This window comes from Octodon degus, unplaced genomic scaffold (genome assembly GCF_000260255.1).
Source record: "Octodon degus isolate 3935 unplaced genomic scaffold, OctDeg1.0 scaffold00127, whole genome shotgun sequence".
NCBI lineage: Eukaryota > Metazoa > Chordata > Mammalia > Rodentia > Octodontidae > Octodon > Octodon degus.
Window position 1 is genome coordinate 7,076,776 of NW_004524703.1, and position 21,721 is coordinate 7,098,496.

Here is a 21,721-nt window from a genome sequence, read left to right on the forward strand (position 1 = left end):
AGAGAGAGAGAGAGAGAGAGAGAGAGAGAGAGTCTCATTATCTTCCCTGACATATTGACTACTGTTGATTTTTTAGATGCCTAACAAGAAAAATGAGAGTAATCTTTGCCCCAGGAATTTGTTTTTAAAGAAGGAAGTTTGATAACCTGTCATTTTCTTGGTCTTCTTGAGTCATGCATTATGCATAGTTTCAGCTGCTAAGAGGATCTGGAGAGCTTTGATCTATTGTGCAAGTTGTCATTCCTACTTCTGGAGTATGAGTGGAAAATTGTTGGTTTTTGTCCTCAAGTTTGAAGCATGCTGTCATTATTTGTCTTTGGTCACTTCCTGATGCTATTGACTGTATGTTCTTGGGGCTAGTAGACAAATGATTCTTTCTCTTTTTTTAGTAAAAATATAGAATAATTCCCTAAGCTAATAGTTCTTATCATATTCTTCCTGAAAAACTCTTTTCATGAAAGGAGTTGGTTTAGTTGATGCAAAGTTCCATTTTTGGTGCTGGTGATAGAAGGAAAGTAAAAGATTGTTGGGTCTAAAAGGAAGAATCAAATGTTGCTCATCGATTTTAAGTAGCACCTGAAGAGCAGACAAAGGGTCTCCTTTCAGTTCTTCTGAAACCTTGTCGTACCAACAGTATGGTTTTGTGTGTCTGTGTGGTTTTGTTTTCGTTTTGTTTTTGACTTCACAGGAAGAGGTTTAAACATGAAGGCAACCCTTTTAGATGTCAGCATGGCTACATATGAAGCAAAGCTGCCTCTTCTTTTCTTTTTCTGCTTCCATTTAGGCCTATCACATAATTTAAGAAAAAATAAAATTTAACCACAGGAGCTCTAACTATAGTGTGAAAAAAAAAAAACCCTGATCAATTTTGTTTTCGCAGCACGATATTATCAAAGATTTAAGAAACAAATTTGCCAGCCTCGGCGAGAACTCTCTGGTAACAGCATAAATGTCTGTGTTGGTTGCTTTTGATTTAAAGGTTTCTTTTTTCATTTGTTTGAGCCCATTTCTTTCCCCCCTCCTTTTAGTTCACTTTATTTTTCATATTCTGTAACTAGCAAGCCTTCATTTTTTAAACCTCTTCCATCTTCCAGTGTCTATTTTCCGTACTTTGGATGGAAAGTTTACGGCAGCAAAGCTGTCTCTCTGGCTACTTCTGCTGCAGCTCCTACTGCTCTTAGGTCATATATGTTTTGGCCGTGTGTTAACGGACATGATACTAATTGAGCGTTTCATGTCCCATTGACTAAGCTTCTCTACCACGCCATTTGATGGACGCGCTATCATAGGGCTCTATGCAACTTTCATTCTGCAACTTATACTGCTTAGTTCCGTCTCAATTCTCCAGCGAACTGGACTGCTCCAGTGAATGGTCATACCAGTCTTGAATTTGCTGTGCCTTTATATTTTATTTTTATTTTATTCTTTATGTTTGCAGTGGTAGCTTAAGTGGAAAAGAACAAACTCCAGCCATTGCTCTTAGCGGCACCATGCAGTCTTGTTTGTAACCACCAGAGAATACAAAATATAAAGGCACATGGCTTCTCTTATTCTTTGCGGGTGACTGGGGAGATCCGTGTCATGAGTCCACTATTCAGTTGAAGCCTACTTTTTTATTCATATCAGTTTTCAATTTTGCTTAAACTCTAAGACATCTCAGTTCATGTTTTCCTGTGATTCAGTGATAACTTGCTGAGCAGTATCAAGTTATGGCCATGACATAGGAGATTATCAAAAACGTGACCAACTTATGCACGAATGTACAAATCAGAAAGTGTACTTTTCATTGATGAAGTACAAAACTGGTATAGGCTTTGGACTATTCAATTTCAATTGAGAAAAAAAAATCCATCCTGATAAACCTGTACCAAAAGACTATCAAGAAAAATATAAAGGAAAAAAAAAAAAACCTGAAGAGTTGAATCTGTGACTGTTTGATGACATTGCCGGTGTTGAAATGGTCCATAATGTTGTCATAGAGCCCATACATGAAGAGATGACTAAAAACATAGAGTACTGCTGTGCTTACTGATCTCCTCAACATAAATGGTTGGGATTTGTGTTCAGGAAAAAGAAATGGAAAAGCAAAAGCTTCTGTATCAGCAAGCCAGGCTGCATGACCGTGGGGCTGCGGAGATGGTGCTGCAGACCATCAGTGCCAGCAAAGGTGAGCTGTCCTCGGCCCGCAGCTGTCCTCGGTTGTTTTGTAATTTCCTCCTTGCCTGCACAGCACTTTCTGGTGTCAATCCCTCTGATTCTATTATCTCTGAGTTTCTGACTAACTGTTGTTATCAGATGATTCTTAACAAATACCACAAACATCATCACTTATAGTGTTCAGTGGTAGTGCTTTTTCTCCTGTTACAAAGACTTTTTTATGCTTATTCTTTAAGTTTTGGAAACTTTGCTGTGACTAAGCTTTAGCAGACTGATCCATATAAATCTGGAGTTCAAAAGCTTCCTCTTTCAGGCCACAGAATGTTTACTTTCAGTTTGTTGGTTCTTGTGACTTCTTGCAAATCTTTAGTTCTACCATCAGGACATGAAAACAGCCAGAGGAAATAGGAAACAATATGGTGGTGTACCAATAAAACTTTATTTACACACAGGTAGTAAACTTTATTTGCCCTCAAGACAGTTTCCTGAACCTTGATTTAAATGTTTTGTCATTTTAAGTAAGTCCTTTTTTAAAGAAAAATTTAAAGTACATTGCCTATTTTAGTATCGACATTTTAAGATGATTTTTCCTGCATTAATATTTTTCTTTATGAAGACATTTTTAATTTCACTTTTGGTGAATTAGAAAAGTAATGCTAGTACACTTATTGTTATGTGTTCCTTTCCCTAAAATATATAGCTTATTCTTATTTCTAAGTAGAGATTAATAATTTAAAATAAAGCATAATACACTAACACACAAGTAGTTGGATTTTAGAATGTCATTATTTGAATAACTTGAACTTGAGAACAATCATCCTAAAGAGCTAAACTATTGTTCAGTGCAGGAGAGAAGTTTTCCTTAAAGAAAATTTTAAGTATTCAATATTTATTTTAGCAAATATGGTTTCTTTTGAATCTTAATAATTTCAGGTCTTAGCATATAAAAATCAATTGCTTTTTCCTATTTTTCTATGTCTTCATGTAGTTTAAATTCTTGAATATATTTTACAGAGTATACTAAATTTGTTGATGGCAAAATATGCATTGTTGCTGTTTAAATAGTTTGGATACATATGTCAGTTTATCTTCTTCCACAATTTCACAGAATTATAGGAGGTAATAATTTTAAAGTAGACCTTTGAGGAATGCTGTTTTCTTAATATGTTAAAGGTGAAACTGGACCAATGGTAGCTGCCACTTTGAAACTTGGAATTGCTATTTTAAATGGTGGGAATTCTACAGTACAGCAGGTAATGTCTTTAAGAAATCCATATAATGAACCTTTCAAACAAGTAGAAAAAGCACTGTAAAATTTTTCTTGCTGTAAAATGTCTCTTTTTTAATGTACTTCCATAGTCAAAAGAGAAAAAGGAAAGGAAAAAGTACTTGTATGATAGTCTTTGAAGTTCAAACAGAAAGTGGCTTGCAAACATTTAGAATATTAGTCTGAATGTGGTCTTTTGCCGTGACAAATGGTTTTTATATTGAAGCATGAACCACTCTGTGACCATTGTTTTATCAAACTATGGAGGTGTGCTTATAGAAACTGGCAGGGGAAATAGCTTGTTCTATTTCCATAGTAAATGTTTGCATGACTTGTCTTAAAAAAATAATGATTGATGTCTTTCATTTTGCTTAGATAAATAAGTTATCACCCAACCCAACTGAAATACATATATGCTTACATAATATCTATATCCTTTGTATATTTAGTTTATATTGCATTTGACTCTGAATTCTGAAAAATATTACTAAAATATTTTTAGCTTGTTTTGTTGAGAACTGCAGTGGTAATAAGAATTATTATCTTCCAATAAAGACTGGGAGAAGCTGAGCATGGTGAATCACACTGAAATCCCAGCACATGGGAGCCTGAGGCAGGGGGACTGAAAGCTCTGCCCATGCCTGAAACATTGAGATTCTGCCTCAATATAAAAAAAATCTAGGGATGTAGCTTTGGGTGAAGGTCCTGACTCCTGACTTCAATCCCCAGTAAGGCACACATGCATGCGTGCACACACACACACACACACACACACACACACACACACACACAGGAAAAAAGGGAGAAGCAGAATCTTTATTTCCCTAAAGCCATTCAGTGAGCCTCTGTTGTTTTGTATGATCCTAGACTTGCATTGCAGTTGTGCCTGATAGCTTGTCAGTGAAACATGTGCAGGGAAGTTGTGTTTGCTACACCTCTCCTATAGAACAGCATAGCTTAGCAACACCTCACATGGTAGAGTTTAGACTGTTTTCCCTGCGATCGTGGACTGGTGGACATATGGCTCACTGCTGCTAGACAGCATCAGGAAAGAGTATTATCCTATGTGTATTGTCAGCCTGGGAAAGGGTCAGATCCAAAACTCCAAGCATGATTTGTGCAGAATGCCTATCGTAATTACACTATCATACAGCTCAAAAACCCTCAACAGAGCTATGTGTTGCTGTAACATTTTTTTTATGTTTGGGCTACACCAAAATATTAATTATAGATTTGGACATCACTCTGAGAACAGAGGACAGAAATTTCATAGAACCCTGATTCCTGCCATTCTTGAGATTCAGACACTATGGTAGCACAGACCTGATTCCCGACTGTCACACCAGCAGGGTGGTCTCAACTCTCAATTTGTAGTGCTATTGAAGGGTCCAATTCCTGCATGGATATCTGTGGATAGCAGCTCTGTGGACCTGCTTCCTGGTTCACTTGCCCAAGGATCTGCGTCTCTAAATGCTTAGAGAGATAAGAAAAGAATCCCTGGTAAAGCCCCCCCCCCCATGCCCCAATATCTTTGTGCTCACAGTGGTACAGAAACAGCTCCTCAGTAAAGTCACCTTTGCCCATTGCTGCACCTACAAGTGTGCAGGCTGCCTTGTGTGGGCGTGCTTGGTAGTCCTCCGTGAGTGATATGGCAGTAGTAGTATTGGTGTGCCCTGGATATGCCTTTTACCTTCCTCTAAAGCAGAGAGCATATTCTGGTTGTGTGTTAACAGAAACTCATGGTTTGTGTCTGATATCCATGTGCCTGGCTTCTCTGTTTCTTCAGAAAATGCTTGATTACCTCAAGGAGAAAAAGGATGTGGGCTTCTTCCAGAGCCTGGCTGGCCTGATGCAGTCCTGCAGGTAAGACCTGCCCCTACCTTCTGCAGATTTTGAATGGTTTGCTGAACACTGTGGACAACAATTATGCAAATAAAGAATTTTGATGATAAATGACACTTTATTTTTAGGTGGTACTTTCAAATGGGACTGTGGGCAGTCTTATTTTTTCTTTTGTTTTTAGTGCATTTGTAATGTTCTAATTACCAACTTTATGTCATTAATGTCCTAAAAATAGTCCTCCCTTTGCTTGAATTAGGACCTTGAAGAGTTAAGATCCATACTCTGCATATTTAAAAAGGAGTGCTGGGGGGCCATCCACTCGGACCCACCTCCTGTCCCTCTCTTGGACAGGAGCTTTCTTTCCCCCAGAATATTCTCATAAAAAAGGAAGTCCTGAAAAAAAGAAAGTTCCATTGAGTTTTATTTTGGACCTTGTAAGGTGTTTCTCATTTTTCTGACTAAGTGGTCCTTGACTACTAATTTGTGACCATCATAGTTCTATTTTTCACTAAAATCATTCAGGTAGCAAGTGTCTAAGGAATGTGATACAAAGCTTAGTGTATTAAGGTATTTCAACTGCAGAAACATGATTGCTAAAATTGTATTTCTGTTACCTGCTAACTTCAGAGTGCTCTTCCAAGATGAAACCTATGAACGTTGCATTTGACTTTCATATGGATCATTTCAGTGTAGGCCAGCAAAAATGGCCCTTCTACTATTAGGAAACTGCTATGGTCAGAAAATGCTGGATTTGGATATGGTTTTGATGCCTGTCAACACAGTGTTCTTACTTTCAGACCTATGTTGTTTAGGTATTTGCTCTTCTGCAAGAAGAAATCATTCTAATAGTCCTGTAAACCCTTCTCCTTGTTATTGCAGTGTTCTTGACCTAAATGCCTTTGAGCGGCAAAACAAAGCAGAAGGACTTGGAATGGTGACAGAGGAAGGATCAGGTATTAATTACATTAAAACTATCTCCTGCCCCCTTCTTCCCTGAAATAAGTCCATCATCAGTTACCTTTTCAAGTAGGGTGATGCCCGGTTGTTTTAAAATTAATAAATTTAGATCCATGTGAGTGTTCACAACTGAACATTACCCAGGTCACATCCCAAAACTAATCTTTTACTTCAGTCACTGGCTCCTTTTTTACAAGTCATACTTTTAGTACTCATTTGCTAGTTGGCTTTTTATAAAGAGATAAAGGCCCCTTATTTGAGAATTACATGTTAAATTATATAGCACATCAAAGTAGAGACTGTCTGACTTTCTTTGGATACCTTTGCAAATTATCAGCCTCAGATTTTTCTATTCTCCCTTTTCTTCTTTTCTTTCTATTTTTTTTTTTGTTGTTGTTGTTGCATTGGGAATCAAACCCTGAACCTTGGGCTTACCAGGCAAGCACTTATGCCACTGAGCTATCTCCCAAGCCCCAGAGTTTTCTTTTCTGAGGTAATAATTCAACCAGATCTTTCAACCCAGTGAGTCCTATCTCCTGCTGTTCTGCACATGTATCCTTCCCCCTTACATAGTCAGTGTCTTTTGCAAGTCCAGACTGATTGATGAAAAAAGTTAGAGAAGTTTTATTTGCTTAATAACTTGGATCACTTTATTTACATGTGTGCAGAAGTAATGATTCACACTATCTTGGAATTTTTGTCTCTGTTAATAGATGTAGGTAAACACTAGAAAGCTTAGAATATACTATATTCAAAGCAGAAATAGAATTCCTCATTCATTTTAGAATGTTTATTAGGAAAAAAATTATCTCCAATATTTTTGTTGTAATTGGCTTTACTTTTCTATGTCTGATTTTTTATAACTAGTTTTAGTGAAGCCTGTGTGTTTGTTTTTGTTTATTTAGTCTTTCTTGGACCTGTCACCTCTCCAGTCAATATAATATTTATGGAACATTGGACTAAAAATTTAGTTCTTTATTGGACTACACTTGTTTCAAACAATTAATTTTCTCCCTTTCTTAGCCTTTGATGGGTTTTCTCAAACATTTTAGAATTAAATTATGTTTTTATGTAATAAAAGAAAAGAACTAATATTTCTTACTGTATTTTAAAGTGCTTCACTTACACATACTCTAACCCTGGTAGTTGTATGTGGCTCCCCTGTAACTTTTTTTTCTGAGTAACATTTGAGTATGTTACCCAGTCATCAGACGCAGATCGTGTGCTTACTTAAGCAAGTTAGCTACCATTAAGAAAAATCACCAGCACCACTCTGAACTTACTTAAGTTCAGCAAACTCCATCTGGCAAGTCCAGAGCCACTATAAAATATGTCTGTACCCTCTCTCAGAATCCTGGAGATTTCTAGCCGTAAAATGCCTAAGAATGAATGAGTTCTCTGCCTGTAGTCTAACTTCGCTATCTCAGAACCAGAAATATTCATTTTTCCTTGTTGTTCTTATCTCATGTTCCAGGGCATCTGAACAAATTCTCATTCCTAGTTCTCAGTCACTATTAGTACCAGCTCCCACGAAGAAACAAGAGGAAATCATATATATATATGTTTGACTCCCAAATTAGAAAATAATATATGTTTTGGAGAATGACCACTCTAATGCAATAATTATTTATCAATAGAAGGTTGTTGCTTTTATTTGTTTACTTTTTCAACACACAAAAATAACTACCCACAATGCTTAACACTTTTTGTATTTTACTTCCTTACAAGTAGCAAAACCAACCAAACTCTCAACTTCTTTTTCCCATTTCCTTTTCTTTCGACTACTATAAATGTACTATCCTCCCTTCTCAGTCATCACTCATGAGCGTGGTAATTATTAAAAATGAACTGCCTTTTGTTTATTTGCTCTTTTGTTTGTAGTTAGCTTTGTGTACAGACTTGGTAGTGATACTTCTTGTGCATTATATTTCCTTTTGTAGTCTGTCTTCATAAGTAGATGATTTCATTTCTATCATTGTGCATCCTATTATTTTTTAAACTCATATGCCTAACCTTTCCCTTTTTTTTTCTTTTTTTCTATGAAGATGTACAGTTATTAATATATGAGATACAAAGGGGCCACAAATATTTAAGTTACATTTGTGGATTTTTGGGTTGTGTTTCTTTGATTAAAAAAAAAAGTTCCTGGTGGTCCCAGCGTTTGCACCTGTTGTATGAATGAAGGAACCTGGGATGTGAGAACTTGTCCGCCTGTGGTGTCTCTGTCTCTCTGTGGCTTTATGGTTGCACTGAGGGTGCATAGCAATCACTGACAGATCCAAGGTGCCATGTCGCCAGTGGGGTGTGCCTTTCCCCCTGCCTTCCAAAGCACAAGGTCTTTCTCTATTCTTTTGAAATGTCAGAGGTCGAACTTCCTTCAACGTAGAAGAGCTAATGTTCGTTCTTGAGAATGGATTAAAATATCAACTAGAAACAGCAGCTCTTTATGCTTAAAATAACAGAGCAACAAAAATAGCATTAGTATTTCCAAGAAGCTTCTAAAACATGCACTAGGCTCTAATAATAAAGAAGAGATGAGGTTTTTGCATAGGGCCTAGTGTGTCAACAGCGCCTTCAAGATTAAATTGTGCTTTCTGAATATAGGCAGGGTACCTTAGTTAGGAGCCCAAGCCGAGGTAGGTGAGCAAGCGAAGTAACTTATTAGCTCCATAAACATTCTACTGTTTTTCACACTGCTTTAAAACACCTATACTGACACACTATAGGCATATTAAAAGATTTCCTGTTATGAGGTCATCCTTTTGCATAAAATTCTATAAAAATTAAGAAAATCTTATATCCTTACAGGAGAAAGAAAATTGGTCACCCTTCACAGAAGGTGTGGAAAAGAATGAAAACTACATCTGTTTCTGATATGTGTTATTGCCTCATAGGCTTGGATAGCATAGGTTTAGCATGCAGAACATGGTCTTCTAGATCTCAGTCTCCATCTTTACTCATCATTTTTATTAGGCTGAATTTCTTTCTGATGAGGATGATATGGCAAGAAATGACATAGTCATGAAAAAATGTATAAACTTAAGTGCAAGAATTTTTGGATACCCACAGCCATCCAGTGAGGTAGCTATACCCCGGATTTTGTAGGTAAGGAAACTGAGGTCACCTGGCTTGGCCAGGAATGCAGAACTATGTGGCAGGGCTGAGATGCACACGTGCACATATCCCGCCTCCCCCATTGAGTTCCTGAGGCCCTGACCCCACTCACTTTCCTCCCACTTTTTCATGTTCTTCGGGGCATTGTTCCATGTCCAGCATTATAGATAGTACTTTTTGCCCTTTGATTTATTATTCTTTGCACCCTTGCAGGGCACCAATCTGTTGCCTATTGTTGCACTTACTATTAGAGTTTTAAAATCACTTTTGAACTTTTTATGATTAAAAAATGCTTTTTATAATCTGGTATGAGATACCAGTAGAAACTATGTATTTGTGTTTCCTTAAGGTATGTATATAAAGATTTCAGACTAATGATTTATATTCTTTTTTTTAACCGCTGTTATTATCATGTAAGTTTGGCCTGGTCTCTATCCCTTCTCACTAAATTTTCCCCACTTCAACAAAAGTCTGGACCTCCACTTGTTAAAAAAAAGTCTTCACCAAATGTGTTTGGTGGATTTGTGATGTGTTCATTGTTGTCCTTTCTGTATATTTTAAATTCATATGGGACTTTTTAAAAAAGATACAGTGAAGTTCAAAGACCTATATGAATATTTAAAGTTCCATTCCATCCTTGGGTTTTTAATTTGTTTTTATTAGAACCATTTAGTTTACCTCATTACCAGATCATTATGACTTGAAATGATCCCTTCTTCCAAAAGTCTTAGGATACAGCAGAAGATGCCACATTTTATTATTTATCATTTAGTAGTAGCCCTAGACTCCAAAGGAAAGATAAAATCCTGAAGTTGATCTGAATTTGTAAATTGATTTGATTTTTAAAATCTTATCTAAAACATTAACAAGTCAACATTCTTCAAATTTCCACCTGTATCTGATGTTGTACCAATGTTCTCATTGATATGTGTATAGTGAGTCTATCAAATCTATGTGAAACTGAAGCAACAAAGATTAATTTTTAATTAATTAATCCTTGAGTATTGGTATCCTAACTTCTTGGTACAGGTTTTGTTGATTTGTTTTGATTGGCTATCTCTCTCTAAAGATTTTTTGAGAATACTTTCACAGCGTAGTTTAGCATTATGCCTACTTTATTCTGCCTTGTGTGGGTAAACTCTAAGGAAAGCCTATGATATTGGATACAAGCACCAAATAAGTTTTCTAAATGTTTTTCCATAATTGTAAACCTTTGAAGCACTCATTTAGCTCCAAGTATCTAGTGTGGGCTGCATTGTGTCCTTGCCATTGGAGGTTAGTAGCATGCAGATAGATTTACATACACCTGACTTCAGAACGGTGTTCTGTGTGGGCAAGTTCTCTCATACTATTGCACACATGCAGCTAAATTTGTAGACGCATTTAGCTGCTAAAAGTGTGCGTGGTATAGCACAGTAGACGTAACCTTTGACTTGAAGTAGGTGTTCATCTCTTTGATAAGTAAGGAAAGTGAAAACTTTCCATTGGGAGGAAGCAGCAGATGCAAAGGTTTGCATAAGAAAATATGGCAAAGATTAGTGACTAACCTGATGTTACTCAGGAATTGATCAGACGACAGTAGAAAGATAGTTGGTGCGAGGCCATAAGGCACTTTCTCTGTCCTGCCAAGCATATACTTTTTCCGCTGGGGCCATGGAGAGCCCTTAAATAGGTAACACTTAAGTGATAATATGTATGAGTTAAATAATCCATCTGGGATTGATGTCCTAACATGCACTGTTAGAAGAATACTGTTAGGCTATACTAACATTCAAGTGTACAGATTTCTCATTTCTCTGATGCTGCTACAATGAAGAGAGCTTTTGCTCTCCGAGAGAGTGAGCAGCCTTATTGTTGTTATGGAAATGGGGGAGTTCTGGGGTTGCCAAAGGACGTGTTAGAGGGGCTTCTTCAGTAGAGTTTTCATAGCTGCAGTTAAAGGAATTCATTTGTTTTTCAGGGGGTCATTATCACCTGATTGGTGCTTTTGAAAAATAACTCCTGGGCGAATCATATGTAAACAGATATAGCATGAAGGCAAGGAGGCCTGTTAGGATGCGGAGGCAGGCAAGAGTGGAGAGCAGCAAGGGTTCCATGGAGGGTAAAGACAGGAGAGACTTACACTCTAGCTACAAGAAAAGCAATCTGCAAGTCACATTGGAAAGCAAAGGCAGTTTTCCTCTGTAGGTGCTTCAACTCATTTTAAGGAATATAACATACTTTAATCTTGTTATGCTTGGCACATACCTGATTTCTGTCACATAGTGGTCATTTTTCTCATCTTGAGATTTGAAATAGAACTGAATTGTATGCAATGTGTCAAGTTGTTAACTCTATTTAAATAAATGCACTCTGGGATTTACTGATTGTCTTGCAACAACCTATTGAAATAGTATATGCTAGAAATTTAGGTGCTTTGACCTATGACTTCGCAGGAAAAAAAGCTTTACACTTATTTCATTCATGCTTCACATATTTCAAAGCAGTTCATTTATTTGAACTAATATGATTTATTAGTACTCTATGAAGTGTCAGAATTTTATTAGTTGGGATAGTGAAATGATAAAACCAAGATGCAGAGAGGTGAACTGACTTCTATAATGTTACACATTTAGAAGTGCTTTTCCTTGCCTTCTAAAATTAATATAAACAAGTGTAAGTTCACAATTTAAAGGACCTAGAATAATTCTTGGTCAAATATTTCATTGGTTCCCAATGCTGACTTTACAAAGTTGAAGATCTATGGCATACCAGATTTAGAAAGACCACATGATACTGAAACAAATTGCTTCTTTATCACCTTTTCCTTCCATTGCTGTATGAGCTTCTGTAGGTTAGAGACTGGTCACATCCTAAGCTGTAGGCCTAGAAGAGACCCTCAGTGAACAGTGAATAGAATATTTTCAAATATTTTACCAGTGAAGAACTGTATGTCATTAATTGAGTTGTTTAATTTCCCCCTTGTTTATTGAACCACTAAATGGTAACCCCATTAAAGATCAGTAATCAAAATGATCCCCACCACAATAGGGCAATTCTGAATTCTGCTTAACAATAAAGTATAGGGCGTCCTTTGATATGGCCACACATATTTTATGGGCTCACCCTCTTACCTTTCATTATTAGAGGTACTGACATAACAAGAGCTCACAAAAAGGAGAACATTAATTGGACTTTTTGGAAAGTATGCTATTGTAAAATGTGCATATTATTATTTATGCCATTAAATTTTTATAAGTATTGACAATGAACACTTAATAGTAATCATTAAGAAGAACTTATCTGAATAGGCCAAAAACTTCAAACTGTGCCCTTTTCCTGTTTTCTAAGTAATCACTAGACATATACACATATGCGAACACACTCAAATATGTTGTTGAATTTAAGCAAACACTCTTACTTTTCCATTAGCTAGACAAACCAATTGTGAGCATAAAAGTGGCCTTTAAAAGTATGTTAACTTCATTAGATCTGTAAACTAAGAGTTACTGTTTCACTCTCAGTTAAATAAAATCTACCAAGCATTATTTCCAAGTGAAAATTTATAACTCGTGAATATTTTGGTCCTTAAAGCTAAGATGGCTTTCAGAAAATATAAATATAGTTAATAAATACAGTCAGATAATTATACTTATAATCGAGACATGTTGTTTCTGTCTTAGTGCTATTGTCACTGCTCCTAATGTATTCACTTTTTCACAATTTATACAGATGAAAAGTCAGTTACAAGGTACATGTTATTTATAGAAGAGAGAAACAAAGCTCAAAGAATGTACTCATCATAAACTAAGATTTAAGATGATATAATCCTCATTTTCTAATATTAGACATGTAAGGCCTTCACTAGAAGGAAATCTAAGAAATGCCCTACACAATATTTATATTGGCTCTCATGCAGCTATTACGAATAGTATGTTAAGAATGTAAGAGCACTTTCAACTACATGATACTCCATTTCATTGTTATTAATCTAAGTTTCCATGGAATTTCTTTTGTATACATCACAAAGTAGACTGTTGGGGGCCAGGGAGATGGCTCAGTAGAATAAGTGCTTCCCTGGCAAGTACAAGGGCCTGAATTCAATCCCCGGTGGTTCTGGGGAAAAAAAAAAAAAAAAAAAAAAAAGAAGACTGTTGCTCCTGTACCTTCTGCGGACATAAAGCCATCCTCTGTCTCTGTTAGCAGACCACTTCCTTGCAGCATGGGCAATGGCAGCATTTTAATCAGATAGTAACATGTTCATTAAGCACTAGGGCTTCAGTTCACACCTGTTATCATCGGATGGTTAATGGAAGCTGGCCTGATCTCCCTTCCCCTTCCCCTCCCCATTGTTTGCTGTGTGCACCATGTCTATGAAAGTGAAGCTCCTTGTGTGTTTCAATTTACATTCAAGAAAATACTACACATGTCTGTGAGAAATAAATCCTTATGTTAAAATTCATTTTGCATTGTGTAGAGCATCTCTAGGCACACAGGTAGACTATGTATTTATCTCACTCTTAACTTTTCTGAATACTTTCTGCAAGGGTTATTTCACATTGATTATATATAAACACTGAAAATACGTACATGTTTTATTAATTCAATTTTCTGAAAAGAAACAATGTGATGAGCTCACAGGGAAAGAATCGATAATTCAGCGTAACTAGCTCATTATGATATTTTGATTTAAATGCCATTTTAACAGAGTCTTCTGATTTGTATGGCTCATGAAAATGATACTAAGTACCATTACTGAAGAGTTTAATGTAATTATCAGCCTAAACTGTTCTCCCTTTCTTTTTTTATCCTCTCATGAACTTAAACACTGAGGAATGGACTTATCAGCCAAGCATGGAGATGCATAACAATGTGCCTTTCCCCCTTGGACTTGCCACCACGTCTGATTTCTATATTGGTGATGTTGCTTGGTCACCAAATAGCATATCTTATGGGCTAACAGGGAAATGAGTACAGCAATTTTACGTACTTTTTAAATGTTTATGTTAGTTATCAAAATGGTTTTGCTTCCTACCCCTACCATTATATGAAGCCTCTCACTTTGAAAGTCACAGACTGCGGACTGGTAAGTCCATCGGCTCTCTGTCATTCTGATCATCCATCATTTTAGTTCAAGTAAACACATGATCATGCATAGTTGTTTTTCTTAGCCCACAGTATTTCCAGTCTGTGAAAAAATTATTTTCTGTAAAAAAAATACATATGCACATCCATTCACTGGCTAACCAACATCTTTTTAGTTATTTTGCTTCCTAAGCACATTTAAATTCCAGAACAGGCACTCATAACATTGAAATTTTATTTTCACTGATACATTTCTAAAAAAAAGTCAACTTTCATTTGTGTGGTGCTGTTTTTTTGTGTTTGTTTCTTTCCTTGTGTTTTTGCTCTCAAAGTCACTTGTGATCAAGATGCAGTGAAGCTGGGATGTAGGCGAATAACCCAGCCTCCCTGCCAACGCTTCGTCTCTGCCCCTCCAGTATTTTTAGTTTCTGATGAGCAGGGTGGCTTCTCTAAGAATAGAAGATTCTTCCTTTTGCTTTTTCTTTCTTTTTCTTGAGCTTCGCTCTCACAGCAGAGCCAGCAGAGCTTTCCTTTCTGTTTGGCGTTTCAGAAGGAAGTCTGCCGCTAGCTCGCCTCCTTTGGCAGTCATGCTCCAGAAGGAACGTTTCTATTTTAGATGAACATTAATTAAAATGAGTTCATAAACATTTTCTAGGGCCCTACTGTTTCCTGAGAATCCTTTAATTATTCTTTCATAAAAGTGTCCCTTGACGCTCTTTTATGACTACATTAAAGGATCTGCATTGAGTCATTTGGTCATCCCCGGGGAAGCTAGCAAATTTAGCATTTATAAGAGATGCAGAGACCATTTCCATACACATCTTTCTCAAAAACAAGAAAAGAAAAATGAAGAAAGAAAAGTTTAAACCTCCGGGTCATTTGTAAAATGTTGCCAAACCCATGCTGCTGCTTTTAACAGAGAGAAATCTGAGTTTCAGGATTCAAATGCTCTTTTCTTACAAAGAAAAAGTACATCTATCTGCCAAGCGCATGATCTTAGGAGCTTCAGATAGAAAGGCGATTATGACTTGTGACTGCTCTGGGTTCACAGCGATGCTAGATGCTAGATGAACTTCCCAGTGGTGGAGGTGGGGCACACGGGGCACCTGACAGTTGCTCATGTTCCTGCTCTGTACTTCCCACAGGAGAGAAGGTTCTGCAGGATGATGAGTTCACCTGTGACCTCTTCCGCTTCCTGCAGCTACTCTGCGAGGGTCACAACTCAGGTTCGTGCACCTCTGGCCCAGCTGACGGTATCAAGGAATGAATGTTCGCAGCCAGTGACTGTGGGCACCTCTGAGTTCCAATTATGCTTTAGTTCGCGAGTCAGGAAATAGCCCTTCAACATTGCTCTGTCTACTCTGGGCACTAAGCCATTTTGCATGTGAGTTTGGTGCTTGCAAAGCTTTTGCAAAGCTGCTACACTTGATTCTTACCAGTGCTTATGCTAGAGAAGACAGGTGAGAGGCAGAAAAGACACAGAAATCATTAGAGGGTGTTAAAGTTTCTTTCTCTTGGACCACTTCTCATTACCTTGAGAGTGTACTTCATTGTATTACTTCATGCATTTCCAGATGTTTATACATCTGGCTCTATGCCAGACTTGTGGAACCGTGGAGGTAGGAATTAAATTCTATCTTTGTTTCCCCAGGATTTTGCATAGATCAGATGATTACTGAATAAATACTTTATCCCTATATCCTTAAAGATGGAGACCTTTTCATCCATCACACACATCCAAGCTGTGGAACTGTGAATAAAGAAACAAGCATTAGCTATACCTTAGACAGTCCCACATCTGTAATCTCAGTTACTTGGGAGCCTAATGTAGGAAGATCCCAGTTTGAGACCAGTCTGGGCAACATAATGAGAGCCTATAACAAAACAAAAGGGGCTGAGGTTGTGGCTCAGCATTCTCTCAATTCAAACTCCAGTACTGAAAAAAGAAAATAAACATCAAACATAAATAGCCTGTGAAGTACTTGTGAACATTTTCATGTTTTTGTCAGGTAATCATTTCCTTTGCTTGGCAAATGTCAATTGTTTCATATTAAAATGATCACAATAAAATACTACCTTTAGTCACAATGATTTTGCTGTTAGATATCACCATACACTTTCGGAGATATTTGAGTAAGTCAACTTATTTCCAATTTTGGAATGAGCTTTAATAACATCTTTTGATCTTATATAGATTTTCAAAATTATCTGAGAACTCAGACAGGAAACAACACAACCGTCAACATTATCATCTCTACTGTGGACTACCTGCTGAGAGTGCAGGTGGGTGGACACGCATGACCTCACGAATACCAAAAGGAAGACAGTTAAAATAATGTGGCGTTGTTGTTAAACTGACGTGTTGCTCTAACATCTTTGTGTTCATAATGAGAAAATTTTTGAGATAGTCTATCTTCACAATCTTTCTGATAATCTTGGGGAAAAACTGCTTCATTATTTTTGTTTCCAATCCTGATTGTGACTTTTGCTTCGTTATCTTTTCCTGTACATACAGGATTTTTTTTCTAAGTGCATTTTTGCAGGATGTAATGGTTACATTCCTTATGGAATTGGGATATAATACATCTCAATTTTTTTCAGCTCCTTCTTCTCTTTGCTTGCATCTGTTGATCCACTTCCTATGTGAAAAAAAAATCCTCCCTATTTCTTCTATCTTTCATTTTGCTGTTCACTTATATTTTGAGCTTCTCATATAAGAGAAACTGTATGCTATTTAAAGTTTGTGAATCTGATTTATTTCTCTTAACATTATGGTATCAAGATTGTTTCTAAGCTTGATGATATTAGATTTATTTTCATTTTAAAAGCACACTTAGATGTGTTCCTCCTTTTATAACTGATAAATAAATTGGGAAAATGTATTGGAAATATTCTGACAAGCATTAGTTTTATAGTCACCTTAGCAACTCATCGGTAGAAATATCTCTAATACCATAATTTTCCATGGCCTCTGCAGCCAGTGGGGTCTTGAGAGGAGACAACAGGAGATTAAGAAAACACTGGATCTATGCAAAAAGGAAAGCTGGGACCCGGCAGGACATACCTCTCTGATGGAGAGGCAGCACCAACCCAGCACAGTTCGTCTTTATTTTTACATAGTGAAAGGTGGAAAGCTTGTGGCAGTCAAAAGTGCAAGGTTTCAGTGTTTTGTCAAGAACCCTGAAAGGGAAACATCCTCTGAGCTCTTTGGGCTGTAGTTAACAGGAAAGAACATCACAGCCCTCCTCTGTCCCAGGGCTTTTGCTCATCTGCAGCTCAGCCAACGCTCAACTGCTTCCCACAATAATCCTATTTAGTGTCAACAGAATCTGAATTGATAGGTCTCTTAAATGATGAAAACCCTATACTAATTTTATTTCCTTCATTTTACTGATAATAGTAGAAGTTACATGTAGTATTTTAATTACAAATACTACACATTCAATTTTTAATTTTTATTCTCTTAATATTTAAGAATATAAAAGTACAAGTAAAAAAAAGAGTTCAAGTTTAACAGAGAGGAAAGTTCACTTTTAAGAAAATCCATCAAATAGTATTGCTGAGAACATAAATGTGATTTAAAATTTTTTTTAATTGTTAATTTTATTGAGAAACAAATAGCAATGAGACAGTGTCAAAACCAATTAGTAGGGCAGTTTCAATAATTAATACATTGCTTATTGTCTTTGTAGTGGTTATTCATAATACAAGAGGCAGACGTGATATCCTGTCCAAACACTATTAGTGCAAATCTTTCTTCTCATTGAACTAAGAGAAAGGAGCTGTATATTTATCCTAACTATTTTGTATATACCGATACAAAGTGGTCCTTCCTTTGTATCCCCTTTTTTTGTTTAGTCCTGTCAGAGAAGGGTATTCCATTGCCATTTAAATATTGTAGGTGCGTGAATTCAGCCAAATAATCCAATATAGCCCTGTAGTCCATAATAATATTGGGTTATCTGTAGGACTGGCAATGTCAGAAGTTGTTGATTTGAGCCTTTTACAGCTCAGCATATTAATATGGCTTTACTGTCTATACCTCATTTTTATACTTTTCTTCTGGATGGTCAAGACCAAGATAAAGCAAGACCTATATAACAAGAAATGTAACTTTTGTAATACATGTGATTTTAAAAATCATGTCTCAACATTAAATTGTAGTTCATAGGTTAACAGCTAAATTGTGTTATTCACTTAGCCAATGAAAATTGCTTCAAAATGTAAGTTAATGTTGAAAATATCCTTGTTGAAAAGATCAGTCTCATTAAGGTGTTCGTTCAGAGTTGTTAGTATTTAGAAACTGTCCAAGCACTGCCGTCAGGGGCAGCTATAAAAGCAAGGAATATCCTGGCTCAAATGTTGCTGGCTTTCTTGAAAAAACTGAGGGTGGATGTCTGTAACCAAAAACATACTGTCCATGATATGCCTAATTTCTAAGCTTACATTCTAAGTATCTAAATATGCATTGGAAAAATATACATCAGTCTAAATGAATCCTTATAATTGAGAATGAGTCATCTATAGACAGAAAGAAACTTTTAAAGCTTAATTTTCTGCTTCTTGTCTTCTTTCCAGTTGTTATTTATGACTGTGGAGGAGGTATATATTATATATTAAGGAAGATCAATGACAAATGGTACTTCACAGATAATTTTGTTTGCTACCATATTTATTTTTTAAAATACTTTTCTTTATAGAGTCTAAGACTGCGCAGATGAGTGACAACTTTATAATACTGTCATCTTTTGTTACAGGAATCAATTAGTGATTTCTATTGGTACTACTCTGGGAAAGATGTTATTGATGAACAAGGACAACGAAACTTCTCCAAAGCTATCCAAGTAGCAAAACAAGTTTTTAACACTCTTACTGAGTATATTCAGGTAAACATAAATAAGAGTCAACTTGCTAGCATTGATTTCCACAGAAAGTGCGGTATGCCTAAGTTATTTTCCACAATTTCTGTTGATTTCTTTCATTGTCTCCTCATCAATGTCATCAACTAAAAAATAAAAGTGTGCTTTTAAAGTGAATGAATTACCTCCATTAGGCAGATTGAGAAATATTTCTGTAGAGACTTGAACCATGATATTGGCTATATTGTATCTTGAGGGTCTGGCCTATATATGAAGCACTCAGTGAATAAATGAAGGAAGAAAATGGGAGAGGATGCCTGGTAAGCACAAGGGCCTGAGTTCAATCCCTGGTTCCACCAAAAAAGAAAAAAAAAAAAAAAAAAAAAAAAAAAAGAAAATTGGAGAGGAAGCAAAAGGAGGGAGAGAGAACAGATTATTAAACTACTCCTGATAGCATTCCCTTAGCAGTGTGTTTTTCAGCATTCAAAGGATATGACAAAATACTTGAGAAAAACAACTTAGAGGAGGAAAGATTTATTGTATTCATGGTTTCAGAGGTCTCAGGGTGGCTGGCTGCATTGCTTCTGGCCCCAGGTGGGGCAGGGACATGGCAGGAGGATGTGGTAGAGCAGAACTGATGATGTCATGGCAGCTGCAAGGCAGAGGGTGAAGGAAAGACAGAAGGCCAGTGAGCAGGTATGGCCTCTGAGGCACCCCCACCGACACCTTCCTCCACGTGGGTCACCTCCTGACAGCCTGTTCTGCTTGGGGTTCTCGGTGGAGTCATCTGTTGACAAGCTTTGTGCCCTCATGGGTGAGTTCTTCTCAAAGGCCCATTACCTCACCTGTGTGTGTGTGACACTTTAGATCAAATCACAAAGAACACCAAGGAAGACATTTTATAGCAACTTAATAAGAAAGAGAACGTTAGAAAACTGTATTTGTGTGTGTGTGTGTGTGTGTGTGTGTGTGTGTGTGTGATAGATCAAATTTCAGATACCATGGAGAATGTATCTTCTTACTTTACATTATTTTATCTTTTCATTAAGGTAAATTTCTAATGTTAAGATCAGATTCTCTAAAAGAATATAATTTTTATATAATTTTGGGTTTTTTTAAACTAGAAAACCTTTGCTGTTTCTTAGTTTCCAATCAGTGTTTTCTTTCTATCTTTTTGTCTTGATGGCCTGTTCATATGGTCCCAAAAGAGCCACTCACCATGTTTGGTGTGCCTTATGCTATGACAAGACAACAAAGAAATTTACAGTTTACTTTATTAAACTAAATATCATCTTGTGGAAGTATGAAAAACTAAATGGAATAAAAGCAGATGGTATGCCAAGAGCCTCAGATAGTGACAGGTGTTTGTGTGCATGAAGCGGACACCAGCCTGAGTTAGAATGCGAGGGGTGGGCTGACCTCCCTCTAACATCTGCTTGTTTCTGTATTGCACCCAGGCCCTTAGAAGGATCTTACTTGTGGGTGGAGAGGAACATCTTTATTTCAGCTTTTCAAAATGAAATAGTCATACTTGATGATTCTATGCTTGCTCCTCGCCAAAAGGCTGAGAAATGATGATGATTCCAAAGAGTTTCGCTTAAAATCTAATGGAAGTGACTTGAACCCACTTAGGTGCCAGTCTCTTCTCTGCCTGCCTTCCGTCATCACAATGGGACTGTGCTCCTGATGTGATGTCAATACAGCACTCGTGTATGCTGTCCTGATATAATGAGCGACTAATGGCACTGTGCTTGTAAAAACAGTAAGCAAAATGGTGTCGGTTACAGAGGAAGCAAGAATAATTTTCAGCCAAAGGTGAACAGTGTTTAGTTCCTAAAACATGAAATTTCTGGATTCATCTAAAACTAGAAGCATCCACTGAGCTGTCATGGTGTGAAAAACTCTTTAGTAGGTGTCAGTGTCACCGAAGAACAGATTTCTGAATAGGTGTTTGGAGATGACAGACACAGTCACATGGCTAACTGTGCTTCTTAACTTTAACTTCTGTTGTTACTCCCTGTTGATATGTTGTATTCATATGATTTAATATTTTCTGAAATATTTAATGTATTCAGGAAAGCTGCAAAGATATTTCAGGGGGATTCTATTTAGCATTCACCCAGCTTTCTCTAATCTTGACATTTATCAAAATGAAGAAATTAACATTGGCAAAATCCTATTAACTAAATCACAGGCTTTATTTTGATTTCTCTGCTTTTTCTACCAGTGTCCTTTTACTATTTTAGGATCTAATCTAGGTTACCCCCGTCACAGTTAGCAATATATTTACTAAAGCTTACCTCAGTATCATATTTCCTGATAAACATTGAAACTATGAAAAAAACCTTATGATGAGCTTCCTGCTTATGTCAGACTGTCTTTTAGATTGTAGCCTTGGATATTGCTGTTTAAATCAAATTTTTGCTCAGTGTAGAGAATCTAAGAGAATGATCTGAAAGCA

At 36.7% G+C, this 21,721-nt stretch overlaps 1 protein-coding gene across 6 annotated transcripts in view; it reads left to right on the forward strand.

The window, feature by feature from the left end:
- Ryr2 (ryanodine receptor 2) overlaps nt 1-21,721 on the forward strand; it is a 681,083-nt gene that overhangs the window by 611,983 nt on the left and 47,379 nt on the right. For all 6 annotated transcript variants that reach the window (XM_023700826.1, XM_023700825.1, XM_023700827.1 and 3 more), the window contains 7 exons: nt 2,068-2,167; nt 3,331-3,410; nt 5,211-5,287; nt 6,146-6,219; nt 15,547-15,627; nt 16,596-16,684; nt 19,159-19,287. In XM_023700826.1, coding sequence (XP_023556594.1) covers nt 2,068-2,167; nt 3,331-3,410; nt 5,211-5,287; nt 6,146-6,219; nt 15,547-15,627; nt 16,596-16,684; nt 19,159-19,287 — 630 coding nt within the window. The remainder of the gene's footprint in view (nt 1-2,067; nt 2,168-3,330; nt 3,411-5,210; nt 5,288-6,145; nt 6,220-15,546; nt 15,628-16,595; nt 16,685-19,158; nt 19,288-21,721) is intronic.